This window comes from Pygoscelis adeliae, unplaced genomic scaffold, assembly GCF_000699105.1.
Source record: "Pygoscelis adeliae isolate BGI_AS28 unplaced genomic scaffold, ASM69910v1 Scaffold160, whole genome shotgun sequence".
Lineage (NCBI taxonomy): Eukaryota > Metazoa > Chordata > Aves > Sphenisciformes > Spheniscidae > Pygoscelis > Pygoscelis adeliae.
The window spans coordinates 3,562,189-3,576,348 of NW_008824035.1; the positions used below are offsets into that span (position 1 = coordinate 3,562,189).

The following is a 14,160-nucleotide window of genomic DNA, read 5'->3' on the forward strand; positions in this document are numbered from 1 at the left end:
GTGCAGTCATTGAGAAGTGGCCAATCATGCCTGCAGTGTAAGTCATTCTCTAAATCCAAGATGCTTTAGAGTTAATTTTTTTCAGCAATAGCACTTCCATTCCTCCTTTCCCCTGGAAAAGAAGAAAAAAAAAAATGTTAGCTTTATTTTTCCATGGGAAAGAGGAAAGACATTTTGTGCGAGAGTAATTTTATATCTCCAAACATACTTTTTTTAATAAAATCTTCAAAATATTCTTACTTGAGGGGGCCCTTACTGCAGTAAATTCATGTCAACTTGCAGTATCTTATAGCACGGTAGATGACACAACTAGCTGTCAAACTAACTTCACAAATGCCTTACCTATTAACTTGAGTTCCTGAAATATATTTCTTTTAAATGCATACAGTTATTGGGGCTGAAGCGTTATCAGTGGAGTGTGAACTTCAATGTTTGATTTTTGTTTTGTTTTTAAGCTGAAGAAAATACAGAGGGTGTTATCTGTGTGAGCCAAGTTAAACAAGAGCCAAGAGAAAAAGCATTGTCTATGGAGCCAGATAAAATCAGACTGCCATAGTTCCTCACCTATTTAAATCTGTGAAGCCTGGAAGGATTTTTCGAACCGGAGAACTCTAAATGTCTTGGAAGGAAAGGCAGGTGCTCTAAAAGTAATGCCATTCTTTTTAAGTTGTATTGTGACATTCAGACTAGGCATATTTTACACTAGTTTTGACAGACAGCTGTTTCAATTTATGACTGATGTGGCTCACTGCCAATTCCAGGACATTCAGTTGCCCTGTGGAACACCACCTCTCTCTTCAATTTCAAGTTTTGAGTAATTTGGATGCTATCCAAATGGCCCATTTTGGTCGACATTTCTGAAGGTCTTCCACAATTTAATTCCTTAGCTTTAGAACGTGGATCACAATCCTGGGTTTGCTTTTCTCCTTGAGACCCTCGACTGTTACGGCACTACAGAAATCATAGAGTCTGCCAGCTCCGAGACCACAGAATCCAACAACAAAGTGTATCAATACAGCAATGGTTTTGTGACAAAACAAAGGTCCAAGATGCTAAATTTCAAAGTGATGAAGGACATGGATGCTTAAGAAAATGCAACTTTGACCCGATCATAATGTTAATGGTGTGAAGATCAAGGAGAGGAGAAAGGTGAGGTTGCCAGGTGAATGTAAGGTTGTATGATGACAAAAAGTGTGTGAATTGTAACGGTGAATGTTTTCAACTTAGACATCTTTAAACTTATGTTCTGGCTTTATAATGAGGTTCCTTGCTGCATGCAGCCTTTGCAGTGGTACTGTGTTAGCAGTTGGTCATAACAACTAAAAGCCGGAGTCTTGTCTCATGGGAAATAATGAATGCTGCCATTTCAGCTTATCTACCTTTTGCTTTATGCACTTAGCGTTATCAGCTCAGGTAAATATGATTTAACCTGCTGCTGTTTGTGATGTAGGGCTTATGGATACATCACTAACGAAGAGAGGCCCAAGAAAATAAAGCAAGTAGTATAAATCCAAGCAATATGTGCAAGTGTGATGTCACTATAACATTCAGAAAACAAGTTCATCTTTTTAAACAGTGGCAGGTTCTAAGACTAAAATGGTCCGTATCACTCAAAATAATTACCAGGTATCTTTAAAAACCAATAAGATAAAGAAATATCTTTTAGCAATATTTAAGCCAAAGCCATAATAAGTGACAAGCACTGAGTTGCATAATCTGTGACAAAAGTGTTTCTTTAAGGAAAAAAATACGCCTACAAATAATTTGGAATCCATTTAAAGCAGTAAATGAAATGAAAGTGATGCCAGTGTAGATATCCAGTTAAACAATGACATTGTTTGCTTCAGATGTTGAATTCTTAGCGCAACATTCAGAGTATTTTGTATACAGCAGTATCAGCAGTTCTGTTATTAGTTGCTACTAAGAGGTTGAGAACTTGATCATAAAATTAGATATTTTTGTCTGCATGCTGTACAAGAATGCAATCTGAGGACTTTCTCTTTTTCAGACTTAAAAAAACCCAAAACAAAACAGGAAAAAGGTTGGTTCGTTTATGTAGAGGAGAAAGTGTTAGGAATATTATATGACCATGAAGATTAAAATTTTTAAATTGTTAGATTTGTTAACATAAGTTCAAGGCATTCACAAACATCATCTAAATAGTGGCTATTTTAAAATTAATTTTTAATTTTCTTTTGAGTATTTAAAGCTAAAACTTTCAAAAGTCTCACATTGAACTTGGGTTCCTAATACCTTTATATGCAGCATCTGTTAGGTAGGTGCTATATCTTAGTCTTACCTGAAAATATATTAACTTCTGTGAGGTTAACTAACACTGTTAATGCTGTTCATTTAAAGCTAATGTTTATGGGTTAGCTTAAATTAGAATTTTCCAACAGGATCCTGCTCTTATTTAATAAGAGTCAGTATTTTATCGTGCAAGTGCATTGAGAATCTCCAGTTCTTTGGAGTTTTTCATATTTAGTTTCTATACTGACTTGTTTTGTGGTATGCCTTACTCATTTCTGGGTAGGTAAAATCCCACAAGGTTCACCCTTTCGGGTTTTTTTTTTTTGTTGTTAATTGTGAAAATACGTCCAAAATGGATGTTCTCTGCTGCAGTCATAGTTCTGGAGCCCACAGGCAGCAGTCACCTTTTCTTTTCCAACTCAGTAACTATATACCAGAACGGGTACCTCCTTCCATGCTGCTGTATTCAGTGATTCCATCATCTTTGTTTTTTCTTAAACTAATGCATTCCAAAGTATATCACCTTTTTCAATGTTACTCGTTTTTTGATAATTGTTCCTCATTTTTGAGAATGCTTATTCTCAAAAGAATAAATAAATTACAGCTAAGGATTACCAGCAAGAGGTTATTTCAGTTTTAGTTCAATGCACTTAGGTTTGTTTGCATAGAATACTTGAGGCTGATTTTTCAGAGAAAGCTATGTAGCTTGGTGCAAAGTAGTTGGTTATTACTTTGTGTTGGAATTGTCGATGTTTTTCTGATGTTTACTTTGTTTTCTTGTGGTTGTTATGTTCAAGCGTTTATTTTGCAAACCTAGAAATCCTGAGCTTCCACAGTACTGTAAATGAACAAATTATTCTCCAATTTATCCTCATTGTTGGTTACCCGTAACAGTGATTGATTGGCTTGACAAGAAGGGCTGTGCTTATGTATGTGCATGCAAAAATAATTTTTCCTAAAATATAGAGAAGACATAAAAGGGCGCACATCCGTAGCTCTTGTTCAAGGCTGGCAGCCTCTTGGATGGAAACCAGTAGTGTTAATGAGTCCTTTTTGCACTGTTCAAAAATCCGGACGTGGTCATGTGGTATGAAGATTGTTGCAGTTTGTACAAAATTTAGAGACAAATGTCTGTGTATGTATGTGTATATATATATTTATATAGCAACTTAATGTATCATATTCCTATTCAAATGTAAACTACTTTTTCTTTTAAAGTAATGGTCTATGTTGTGGTTATGGGGTTTCATGGGGAGAAATACAAGAGCTGCTTGAGGGCAGTGGTTTCTGGGGATGAAGAACAAGTAGGACAGCTCTAGGGAGACCAGGTGGAAGAAGGTCCTGAAGGTGTGTGAAAAGCAAGGGTCCTGCAGGGAGGGCTGGAAGGAGCTGCGCTGGGGGGGGGCTTCGGGGCCCTGGAAGGGGATTGCAAGCTCGTCACAAAGGCTCAGTGCAGCTCCTGAATCTATGCCAGTAGTGGATAGGGTGAGTTCATGGTAGGAATTTAAAGGTATGGAAGAAAAGGAAAGCCTGTCCTGCCCTCAAAACCAGCAGAGCTGCTTGAGTTTTGGTGAGTACCAGAGGCAGCTAAATGACTTCCCGTAGTCTGAGACACCCATTCTTATCTTCTAATATGAAGAAGAAACTCCTCTTGGACCTTCAACCCGGGAGCGTTGACTCTTTTCCTTTACATGTTACTGAGGAAAATATACCTTTTCTTCCCAACTGAATTAACTTGCTGCTCTCCTCATCCCTCTGACTGCAGCTCTGTCTACCTCAAGAACGCTCAGTATCCACCCAAGTCTCTCTTCCTTCACGCTTATTAGGACTTCCACCCAAGTCCCGTGCCCTCAGGCCCCCAAATTCTCAATGTTTCACTGTTACACTGTTGAAGCAGCTGGTGAGTTCACCGCACAAGTAAACACTGGTGAGATTTGCTCCTGTCAGTTTTTCTTCCTGTCTCCCCAGGATCCTATGTTCCTTTTAATTTCATTAAGTTTTTTCCTTGCTTGCTTTGGGGCTTATCATCTTTACCTGGATGAATATCAGGCAGCCACATTTCAGAGGACATTTGTTACGTTCACAGCAACTGAAAAGATTTGAGAAACCAAGGAGAAAAGGATAATTTCTGCCAGCTGTTAGGGCTTTATATTGAGAAACTGGCCTCTTTCCTTTCATACCACCTGAGTTCCCAATTCTCGCTGTGGATAGTAGCTGGCTGTTGACTTGTCCGTCTGTTGGCAAACTTACAATTTGCTCCCTTAAGCCTATTCAAACAGATGTGTTCTCAGAAGGTTAGGCAGGAAAAATCTGTTCCATTAGGGATAGAAAGTGTGATATAGCTGAGGATGGTGCTGTGAAAAGTTACTGCTCTTCGTGGATCTCTGATGAGAAAATTTTCCTTGATCTGCCCTTCCCTTCTGAACAAAGCTTTTGTAGGAATAAACTTCAGAGCCTATCCCATCAGTAATTATTATCTTCTCCCAGCAACAGTGCACCTCATTAACGAATGAAAAAAGCGTTGTGTAAAACAGGCTGTGTTGATTTTTTTAGGTCAGAAGCTATCCAGCAGGTCTATCCAACAAGCATCAACTAAGGTATGATCTGGGGGGAGAAGGAGGGGAAGGCAAAAATCTCATCACGTGACAGGAATGTATGTGCATTTGTTTGGGGTTATTTTCCAATGTAAGCTGTTACACCTTAGTATCTCATTCCATTTCTAATGCATGTGACAAATGACATGTTTATTTTCTGAAGTGATTTGATGGGTTTTCTGGAGAGTCTTCAAAGGAGTGATCATAAACAGTGCTGCTGTATCATAGAAAGTATTAATGGGTGTTTGTCATCTAGGGCCCCATCCTGTTCTAGTTATAGAAGGGACTTAAAAAGCATGGAGTGCTTTCTGAGGACGAATACTGAGTGTCCTTGTCCTAAGGAGTTTTTCCTGGACGGAAGATTAGGAGCATTGGATGCTGTGAGAGTAATTCTCGTCAGTAATCCGTTAGCCTGTGCTAGATAGAAGAAAACTTGTGAAAGGCATGCATATGATAACCTCTTTATGGAAAAAATTACCTTTGGATGCTTAGTAGTTTTAAGTGGTATATGCATAAGAGATTTTATGTATTGGGGAAAAAAAAGGAAAAAAGAAAATGGAGACATGAATATAGTTGTTTGCATGTAGTTCTTTAATGCAGTTTTAATTACACTTAACTGAAGTTAAATGATGCAAATATTTTAGGACACATATAATCAGATCTTTTAATGTGGATAATTGGAATTCATGTTTTTACTGCCATCCTTACTCTCTGCAGTGCAGCTCAGCTGGTCATTTGGCATGTACTGGGCTCCTGCTAATGACAGTCTGCCTGTTTAAACAAGAGCATGCTGTTCTAAGCAAATTAAATTTCTCGCTCTTCCTGATCTTTTTTTCTGATAGAGATTGATAAGGCTCATAGGAGGATGAAAATCTGTTTGTAGTATAGTGATTTCATAAGAATTAATTTCTGGGTCCTCAGTATGAAGGATCCTTCAGTATGAAGGATCTAGAGAGCAAAAACTTACATACTATTGGATCTGCCATTTGGTCATTTTTTCTAATGTACTTGGATTTCTACAGTGGGACAGTGTCAATACAGCATAAGCTACCACTAAAATACTGTTAAAATTTTTTAGCTCTATCTTTTGGTTAAATGTTGATAGTTCAGTGGCTCCAGGAAAGATCAGAGACTTGCTTCTGCTCTTTGTAGAATAGTCGTTGTTTCTAGATACTATTTAAAATGTAATTAGGCATGGCAATCAAATGGCAGCAGGAGAGCCAGAAAGAGAGAGGTGTGTGTTGGCAGATCAGGGGGAGAGGGAGGAGCTCAGTCCCAGTGTCCTCATTCCAGACTAACATTCTCTGTGCTAGTCCGGAATGCACACCTTGAGAAACAGCAATGATTTGGCTTTGTGTTCTGACGTAGCTGTTCTTTCTGCTTGCCCACTCAAGAAGTTGTACAAGCCTGCAAAGGACATGGAGATCATGAAGAAAGTGTGTAAGAACTTATGGGAGGACCTGCAGGAACGGAACGGAGGAGATTAAGGGTTGATGACATGACTTCTATAAAGCCCACAATCTTTGGTGGGAGGAAGAGGATTTTTCAATAGAGAATAAAAGTAAATCTTCCTTTTCCAAAGTATTAGAATTACTATGTCTCTCTGATCTGCTTGACAAGATGCTTAGTGTTTGGACAGATCTCAATGTTTTTATGAGTATGTACCAAAATGTTAATGAATAGTTACCCATGCATTGCCATCTTTGCACGTCATACTGAAACTGTAGGCCAGTGGTGCCACCTGATCTTTGTATTGTCTGTGTACGTTTTCTTAAAGTAAAAGAAAGCTTGTTTTATAAAGAAACAGTGGAGAGCTTTTGTCTGAAGTCTTTTCAGATATATGCTTTTTACAGAGTAAGCTTTAACTTAAAGTGGATAATGTTGTATTTCTGCAGAAATTTCTTATGAGGAAATACTAGTGCATACTTCTAACCCTGTGATAACCTAAAACAACCAAAGCTTTTCCTAATCTTTTTTTCTTTTTACCCAGAACAGGAAGCATTCCAAACTGTCCTTCAAAACCACCATGTTCAGAGGCTCAAAGGTATGGCACTTTTGTCCCTCTGTAGGGGATCTTTCATCTGTGCTGCAAGTCATTGTGTTCAGGGTCTCCCACAAAAAAAGAACAATTATAGAACCAAACTTGCACAGGGGAAGGGGCAGGGTGGGAAACAGGGATGACACCAGAATTCCTTACTTACCGCCTCTCCCATCACATGAGGACGCTTCCTTTTCATTTGCGTAATCTGACCTGGTCACTTGATAGCATGTCAATAACAATATCTGCAAACCATAGTTTGTTTGTAAACATCTGTGTCACATCAAGTCTAGATGTGACAAATTTTCTTTGTGCTTGGAATTTGCATTGGTTTAGTGAAACTAATGGTGTCATAAATGGTCAAGTCTCAAGAACTGATAGTGTCTTCAGCTGTGAATTTGGTTTCAATCTGAGCTCTGACTGAGCTAGGGAGAAATTCTGAGGCTGTGGCCATCTGTTCTGCAGTACTGGTTGAGCAGAAGAAAAACCTTCATTTTCTTTCAGCTCCCAAGAAGAGCTGTATTTGTGTTTCTGCCTGATGCAGAGCTGCTCATATTTATCTCCCCAAGGATGGCTCGTGGCATTCTGCTTTCCAGCTTAAGGGAAAATAGAGGTTTCCACGTATGAAAACTTGATGGTCAGTGTACATAGTCCGAGTGAGTTGGGAGCACCTAGAACAGTCACCCTCAAGCATGCTGTAATTTAAGCTGTGTTAGGAATGGGAGCTGGTAGAAGTAATAAGCAACTGAAGAATATAATGGTAAAAGTAGGCATTCTTGCTCTTCACGTAGTATCCTCCTCACACCGTACCTTTTCTTAAACATCTTGAGAGAAACACTGGTCAGCAGTGGGAGGAAAACAAATCTCAATTTATGCCCCGCTCCCCGCAACTTACAGTTTAACAGTGGTTTCGCTAATTAGCTACAAATTTGGCCTAAAAAAATATCTTCTATCCTAGATCTAAGTGTACAGTATTTAATTCCTAAAGGACCATGCTAATAATTCAGTTGTGCTTTGTCAGGTCACTGTTCTTTTAGACATAAATTCAACTTTCTCACAGATGTTTCTCTTAAAGCTAAAATTAAATGGGAGAGAGAATTGGAAATTAATTATTTATGTTTCTTACAGATGATGCTCTTCACACTTTCTGAAGTGTGCAGGTGTTTCCTCCTTAGCTTCTACTTTTAGCTCTTAGTTCACTGTGTGTTGGATGTTTTCTCAGGATCACTTACCTCTGAGAGTACTCCAGATAACCGGCAAGAGACCCAGAATGGAGAACAGAAGAGGAAGTGAAGTTTGGGGAAAAAAAAAAAAAAAAAGCTGCTTGCAGGAGATTGAAAGCTATCAAAGTTACAGCTAAAGATTGCAGTTTCTTCTGGCTGAAGTGGTTCACTTTAAATGGTAAATTTTTTTTAAATATACAACTTTTTTATTATTGATTTTGGTGCTATTTATGCTCTGAGCTCACATCTAATAAAGGCTAGAATGGTAATCGTGTATATTTGCTTTTATCTTCAGTGCACTAGTTATCTTCTGAATGCAAACTGGTGTAACAACTCCATGTTCTTGGCTGTTGACAAAGTTGTTATCACATCTGAGGTGTTTTGTACGTGGAAGGAGACAGAGGAAGTGGGAACCTTCTTGACCTTACTTCTACTGAGAACAGATGATCTGTGGAAGGAGGGCTTTACCAGTTTTAAATCAATATCTTCAGAATAATTTGGTGGGTGCACAGGTTTTTCATGTCAGGTTCTAGTGCATGTCTAACTTTGAACATAAATATAAGCCATAAAATTACCTCTCCCTGGCCTCTCCATATTTTTTTTGTCTCCTATCACTGTACTCATACTCAGCACTGTTTGGGAGTGGGGGAATTGTTTTAACACATTCTCATCTACCAATTTTCTGCCTTTGTCTCCCATTGCCTTTTTCTCCCATCCAGAGCAGCACAGAAACAAAAATATTTTTTTTAAAAAACTGTTCTATCATCCTCAGTTTTCCATGGTTGGGGATGAATTTCCTCTTTGCTTTATTGTGCTAGAGGTTGTTCCGTTGCATGACTGAAATGTAAGATGCTGTTACGTTTTGCTTGAAGAGGGGGAGATACTGGGGTGAGCTCCACTGCCCCCTTCATTCCAGAAGTTCTTGCCTGCCAGCACCTGCCACAGGTTCTGCTTCTGCACCTGCGTCTCCACACAGGCCAGCAAAACTGCAGAGCCGTGCTGATGAGAGCAGCGTATTGCACTGCGTGTACCAGCAAATTATCAGTACAAATAACTGTCCTTCTCCCCCTTATATTGTTTTGAATACAGATCAGTCTGTGAGTATGGCCCATTGTGCACCCCACAAACGACTCTTTGGGCACAACTTGAAGGGGAGCACAGGAGAGGGTCAGGAAGTTCTCAATCTCCAGCTTTTAGGTTATGCTTCTGTATGGGGTGCAGGTGCCCAGGTGTGGGTGGCCCTGTGTGGGGGACAGCTGGTTCCAGCCAGCTCTGTAATGGACCCACTGCAGGTCACAGCTGAGCTCATCAGTGAAGCTGGTGGCATGTCTGTGAAAGCCTGTTTAAGGAAGGGTAAAATGCTGCACGGCAGAGAGGAGTGAGGAAGAAAGTGAGAGAAACAGTCCTCTGAACACCAAGGTCAGAAAAGGAGGAGAGGGAAGAATTGCTTCAGGTGCTGGAGCAGGTATTTCCTTGCATCCCACGGAGGACCCCATGCCGGAGCAGGTGGAGACTTCCAGAAGGAGCTGCAGTCCACAGAGAGGAGCCATGCAGGAGCAGGCTTATGCTGAAGGACTGCAGGCTGTGGAGACCCCACACAGGAGCAGGCTTATGCTGAAGGACTGCAGCTTGCGGAGAGGACCCATGGTGGGGCAGGGGAAAAGTGTGAAGAGGACGGAGCAATAGAAAGGAGCTGTTACAGACTGACTGCAACCCCCCATTCCCCTTTGCTCTGCACTGCTTCAGGCTGGGGGGAGGTAGAGGAGCTGGGGGTGAAGGTGTGAAGTTGAGCCTGGGGAAAGAGGGGAGCATGAGGGGAAGGTGCTGTTTCAATTTGTATTTGTTTCTCACTATTTTAATCTATTTTAATTAGCAATAAATTAATTTTCCTCACATTGAATCAAGTAGTTGAAATTTATATCTGGACTCAAGTCACAGTGGAAAATACTGATTTCTCTTTAATCACTGTAAGCCATTATTGCTTTTAATTTTTTAGCTAGGACACAAAATGGATCAAATTTTAATTTTTAAGAAGTCATTCGGTGCGTAGAAAGGAGCGCACCTTGTTTGAATCAGGAGTTGTGTTTTTTAGTGTATTCTGGTTAGGCCTTTAAAGTTCTGCTTATTCACCTTTTCACTAGAGTAGATCTCAGCTGCAGATTCAACTCATGAACCGGTCTAATCCATTACATTTCTGCTGGAGAAGAATACCAACCATATTTTTACAGGTTTGAGCATGGGAGAATCATTCTGAGGAAAGGATGCTGCAGCAGTAGATTCTACTTTATCTACTCTGGTAGTGTTGTTCTTACAGATGTTAAGGATGCAGCATTTTCATGGCATTATATCTAGCTGTGCTTCAGAAGGGGGAAAAGTTTGGGGTGAGTGGCATCTTTGGTGAAAGTACTGTTAGTCTTGGGAAAAGAAAGAAGCAGAGTTTGGGAATGAGATTTATATTCCTGTGCTGTTTAGAGATTATTTTCCTGAATGAGAAGGTGACTTCCTTAGAAGGTAAGTTTTGTATGTGGGTTCTTAAACCACCTACCAAAAATATCTGGCACTGGTCACCAAGGGTATCTAGGCAGGGTACTAGGTGATATGACGCACTTAATGGTTTCTGATAGGGTCACTGCTTGGAATACAAAATTGATGGATTAGCATTAGCTAAATTAATCTTTAGTTTCTTCCCCTCTCTCCATGTCTCAAGATTGTCTGTTAAAATCCAAGATTGTCTGTTAAAAGGAACATGGTGAATTGTTAGTTGTCTGTATGGAGGACAGAAAGCTATTTGTGATGGATAAAGAAGACTTCTTTGATAGTAAATTAGATGAGCTTCAGAAAGGATTGCACCATCATAACTTCATCAAGTAATTTCTTCCGATGATATCGCTCACTTTTGATTTACTTACTGTAAATCTTACTTTCTACTTATTGTATGATCTATTCCATAAGCCTTCCTGGCTATGTCAAGGCCATAGAAGAAATGCATATAACAATTCTCTTTTCTCTTGAAGTTCTATGAAAGGGAAAGGAATTCCTCATTTTGCAGCTTTCAGGGACAGCCATACCTGCTTAGCCACCAGCTGCTCTGGAAGAATACATGATTATCCATGTTCCCTAGCTACCAAAAAATCTTTTGCACTGAAGTACTCCATACATTTGTGAACTTGGATCAGGCAAAGTGAATTTGGCATCTTTTATTTAAAAAAAAAAAAAAAAAAAGGCAAACTACCCTGGAACCAAATTTACCATCTTCAGGAGCTGTGGCCTAGGGTTTATCAGTTGCAATGGTAAAAAGACCAATTTTTTCATAGTGAAACGTGTTTTTATTCAGCCAGTTCAATCTATGAAAAAAGTGTCTCCATTCCTTTTATTTCAGACTTGTGAACTTCTTTGCAAAATGATCTGAGAGATCACTAGTGAGATAGCTAATAACTGCAAAATGGAAAAGTTTCACTGTGGACAGGTGGTAACAAGATACCATAAAGTCAGCCAGCATAATTGTCATTAGTAAGGTAAGATCTTTCAGACATTAACCACAGGCTAATACTTTTGGTGGTATGCTGACATTTATTCTGATCTTGCAAACAAAAATAGTGATTGAGCCATTGCAGAAAGAACTGGGAAATAAAGCACTTCATAAAATACTAGTCTGTGGTGGGTTTGGTTTCTGTTGGCTTTCTTGTGCTTTTACTTAGTGTTCAGCTCCTTTGCGTACCCTGTGTAGGATCTGTTTTATCCTCTCTCTTATGTAGAATAAGTTAATAGTTATTAGAGCATAATACACAAGTTCTTCATGGCAAGATATATGATATTTCATATATTTTCTAACAGAACTAGTTAAAGTGTTTGAATATTATTGGTAATTGTCAGAAGACATTTGAGAGAAACTTCACATGTTCTGTATTCAGTCTTTTACCTGTGTTTTGCTTTTGGAATTGATGAATTCCCATTTCTTTGAGAGTAGTTATTAGCAATGAAGTGACTGTCTTCAAATGAGCCATAGGTTCCTGACTGCAGCAGAAATGGCTTCAGGTAGGGAAACTGGAACCGTATTTAATTTTGAGTGGCGAGAATTTCTGAAGAGAAGAGGCACTTGGAGCCACCTCTGCACTCACAAAAACATTAGCTTTTGGGCATAAGGCTGTAAAGATCAGTAAGGTTTCCAGAGAGGTTTGACTGGCATCATACGCAAATGTATTATGCTGTGAGGCAGCAATGCTTCCTGCTTTGTTATGAGATGCCTAAAATACTTTGTGTTTGTTATTTAGTGTCTTGCTGCTGATGTACCAGCGGAATGATACAAAGAAGAGAGTCCACAATAAATGTTTTGTTTAAACCCAGAAACAGAGGCAACTGCTGGCATATTTTATTTTTTTCCATGGGTAGCTATCTTGAGATATTTGAGGAGTAAAAAACTGGGATGATTTTTTTTCTCTATAGCATTGTCTGGTGACAACAGATAATATGTTAAGTTTATTTGGAGGGTTTTCTAGGATCAGGATCAGGTAGTGCTAATAATATTACAGATTGTTAATACTGCCATTTGGGCTTTCTTTTCAGATTTCCAGTTGCCATAACTTAATTTCTTCAGCGGCGTTTTGTCTCTACATTCCAGTGGTCATGCTGTCTCTGGGATGTGAAGTATTGTGGCCTTGTTTACTAATTTAGTCAGAAAAGATTTGTTTGCCATTACTTAGATGATTTACAGAAGGGTTAGTACAGTTGGCTGTCTAGATAAAAACTATTTTCCAGAGATGGAATTATTTAAGGCTGCTGAGAAGGCAACACTGGCTTAAGATGGTGAGTGAGTACTGACATTTTGAGGAATTGGAGGGGAACAATTTTTTTGTCATTGTTGAATCATAGCATTCACCAAGGGCTGATACCTGAAGCAGAACTTCTTTTGCACAGGTCAGCAAGCGTTTATCTTCTTTGCCCATAGAGTAAGAAGTGAACTAGCATTATTGGCTAGTTGACCAGCACTCACTCGGATTCCTTCTTGCTGTTTTAGAATGAATGGTTAACCTTTGGCTACATGAGGAGTAAAATTTCCCAACAAAATATTTTGGCTGTCTTCTCGGTGATAACAAGCTGTGTCAGAAATTTCTAGAAGAGAAGCAGTGGAAAATATTGAAGAAAAACCTAGCAAAGTCTATCACAAAGAAAACGTGCACCAAAAGTAACTCCTGCTTTTGAAAAGCCCATAGAACATGTTCTTAAATCCTGGAGCATGAACCAAGCTGGCATTGTAGACCTGAGCACACTCTATCACAAATCTCCAAAACCCGCTCAGCAGCACGCATGCAAGTTTGTTCCTGTTCACCCCTAGCAAGGAAAGGAGTCTCTAATTAAACCACATACTGAGTTAATTTATAGTGTCATTTTACCACATCCCAGTTTAAATGGGTTGCTTGAGAAAGCAGTTTAAAAGCGCTGATGCAGTCAAAAATTGAAACTCTATTTTTAAAAGTAGAAGTTGGAAAAATAAATCTGTTTTGTAGTTCCCCCTGTTTTGCATTAGAAGGGAGACAGAGGGAAAATAATATTTGCTTGACTATTGCTACTTTCTTATGCCTTTCATCCCTCCAGGACTGCTGCTGTGAACTTGGGCATACGTACTGTTTTTTTCCAGTGGTAGTTTACTTTTCATTATAAGGAAATGTGTCTATGTCCTCGATCATTTTAACCTGTGTTTTCTTCCATGGAATACACCTTTCAAGTGAAATATTGAGAGTCTTTTTAAGATTCCAAGATACTTTCATGTTTGTGTATCCATCAAATACAACTAGGAGTAAAACTGAATAAAACTCCTGTCCCTCTTTCAGTTCAGGTGATAAGTTGTGTGATGTAATTGCTATGATATTTAAAGTATGTTGATTGATTACAGCTGTAATAATTGCTGTAATATTTGTAAAATTTATGCTTCCGGGTATTTGGGAGGTTGATACTATTGAAATGTGGTAATCAGAACCATAGCACTGTGTTCTGAACATTGCCCAGGTAAGCCGATTAAAGTTTGCGGTGAAACTTGAAATAGGGAGTAGACATTTCT

At 39.1% G+C, this 14,160-nt stretch overlaps 1 protein-coding gene across 1 annotated transcript in view; it reads left to right on the plus strand.

Moving 5' to 3' along the window:
- The window catches only part of CARF (calcium responsive transcription factor), a 33,219-nt gene extending 25,028 nt beyond the window's left edge, over positions 1 to 8,191 (plus strand). Inside the window, exons 14-18 of the mRNA XM_009331954.1 lie at positions 456 to 1,149; positions 4,804 to 4,847; positions 6,239 to 6,405; positions 6,835 to 6,888; positions 8,105 to 8,191. Of these exons, the coding sequence (XP_009330229.1) occupies positions 456 to 556 (101 nt within the window). The 3' untranslated portion in view covers positions 557 to 1,149; positions 4,804 to 4,847; positions 6,239 to 6,405; positions 6,835 to 6,888; positions 8,105 to 8,191. The remainder of the gene's footprint in view (positions 1 to 455; positions 1,150 to 4,803; positions 4,848 to 6,238; positions 6,406 to 6,834; positions 6,889 to 8,104) is intronic.
- The last annotated feature ends 5,969 nt before the right edge of the window (positions 8,192 to 14,160 follow it).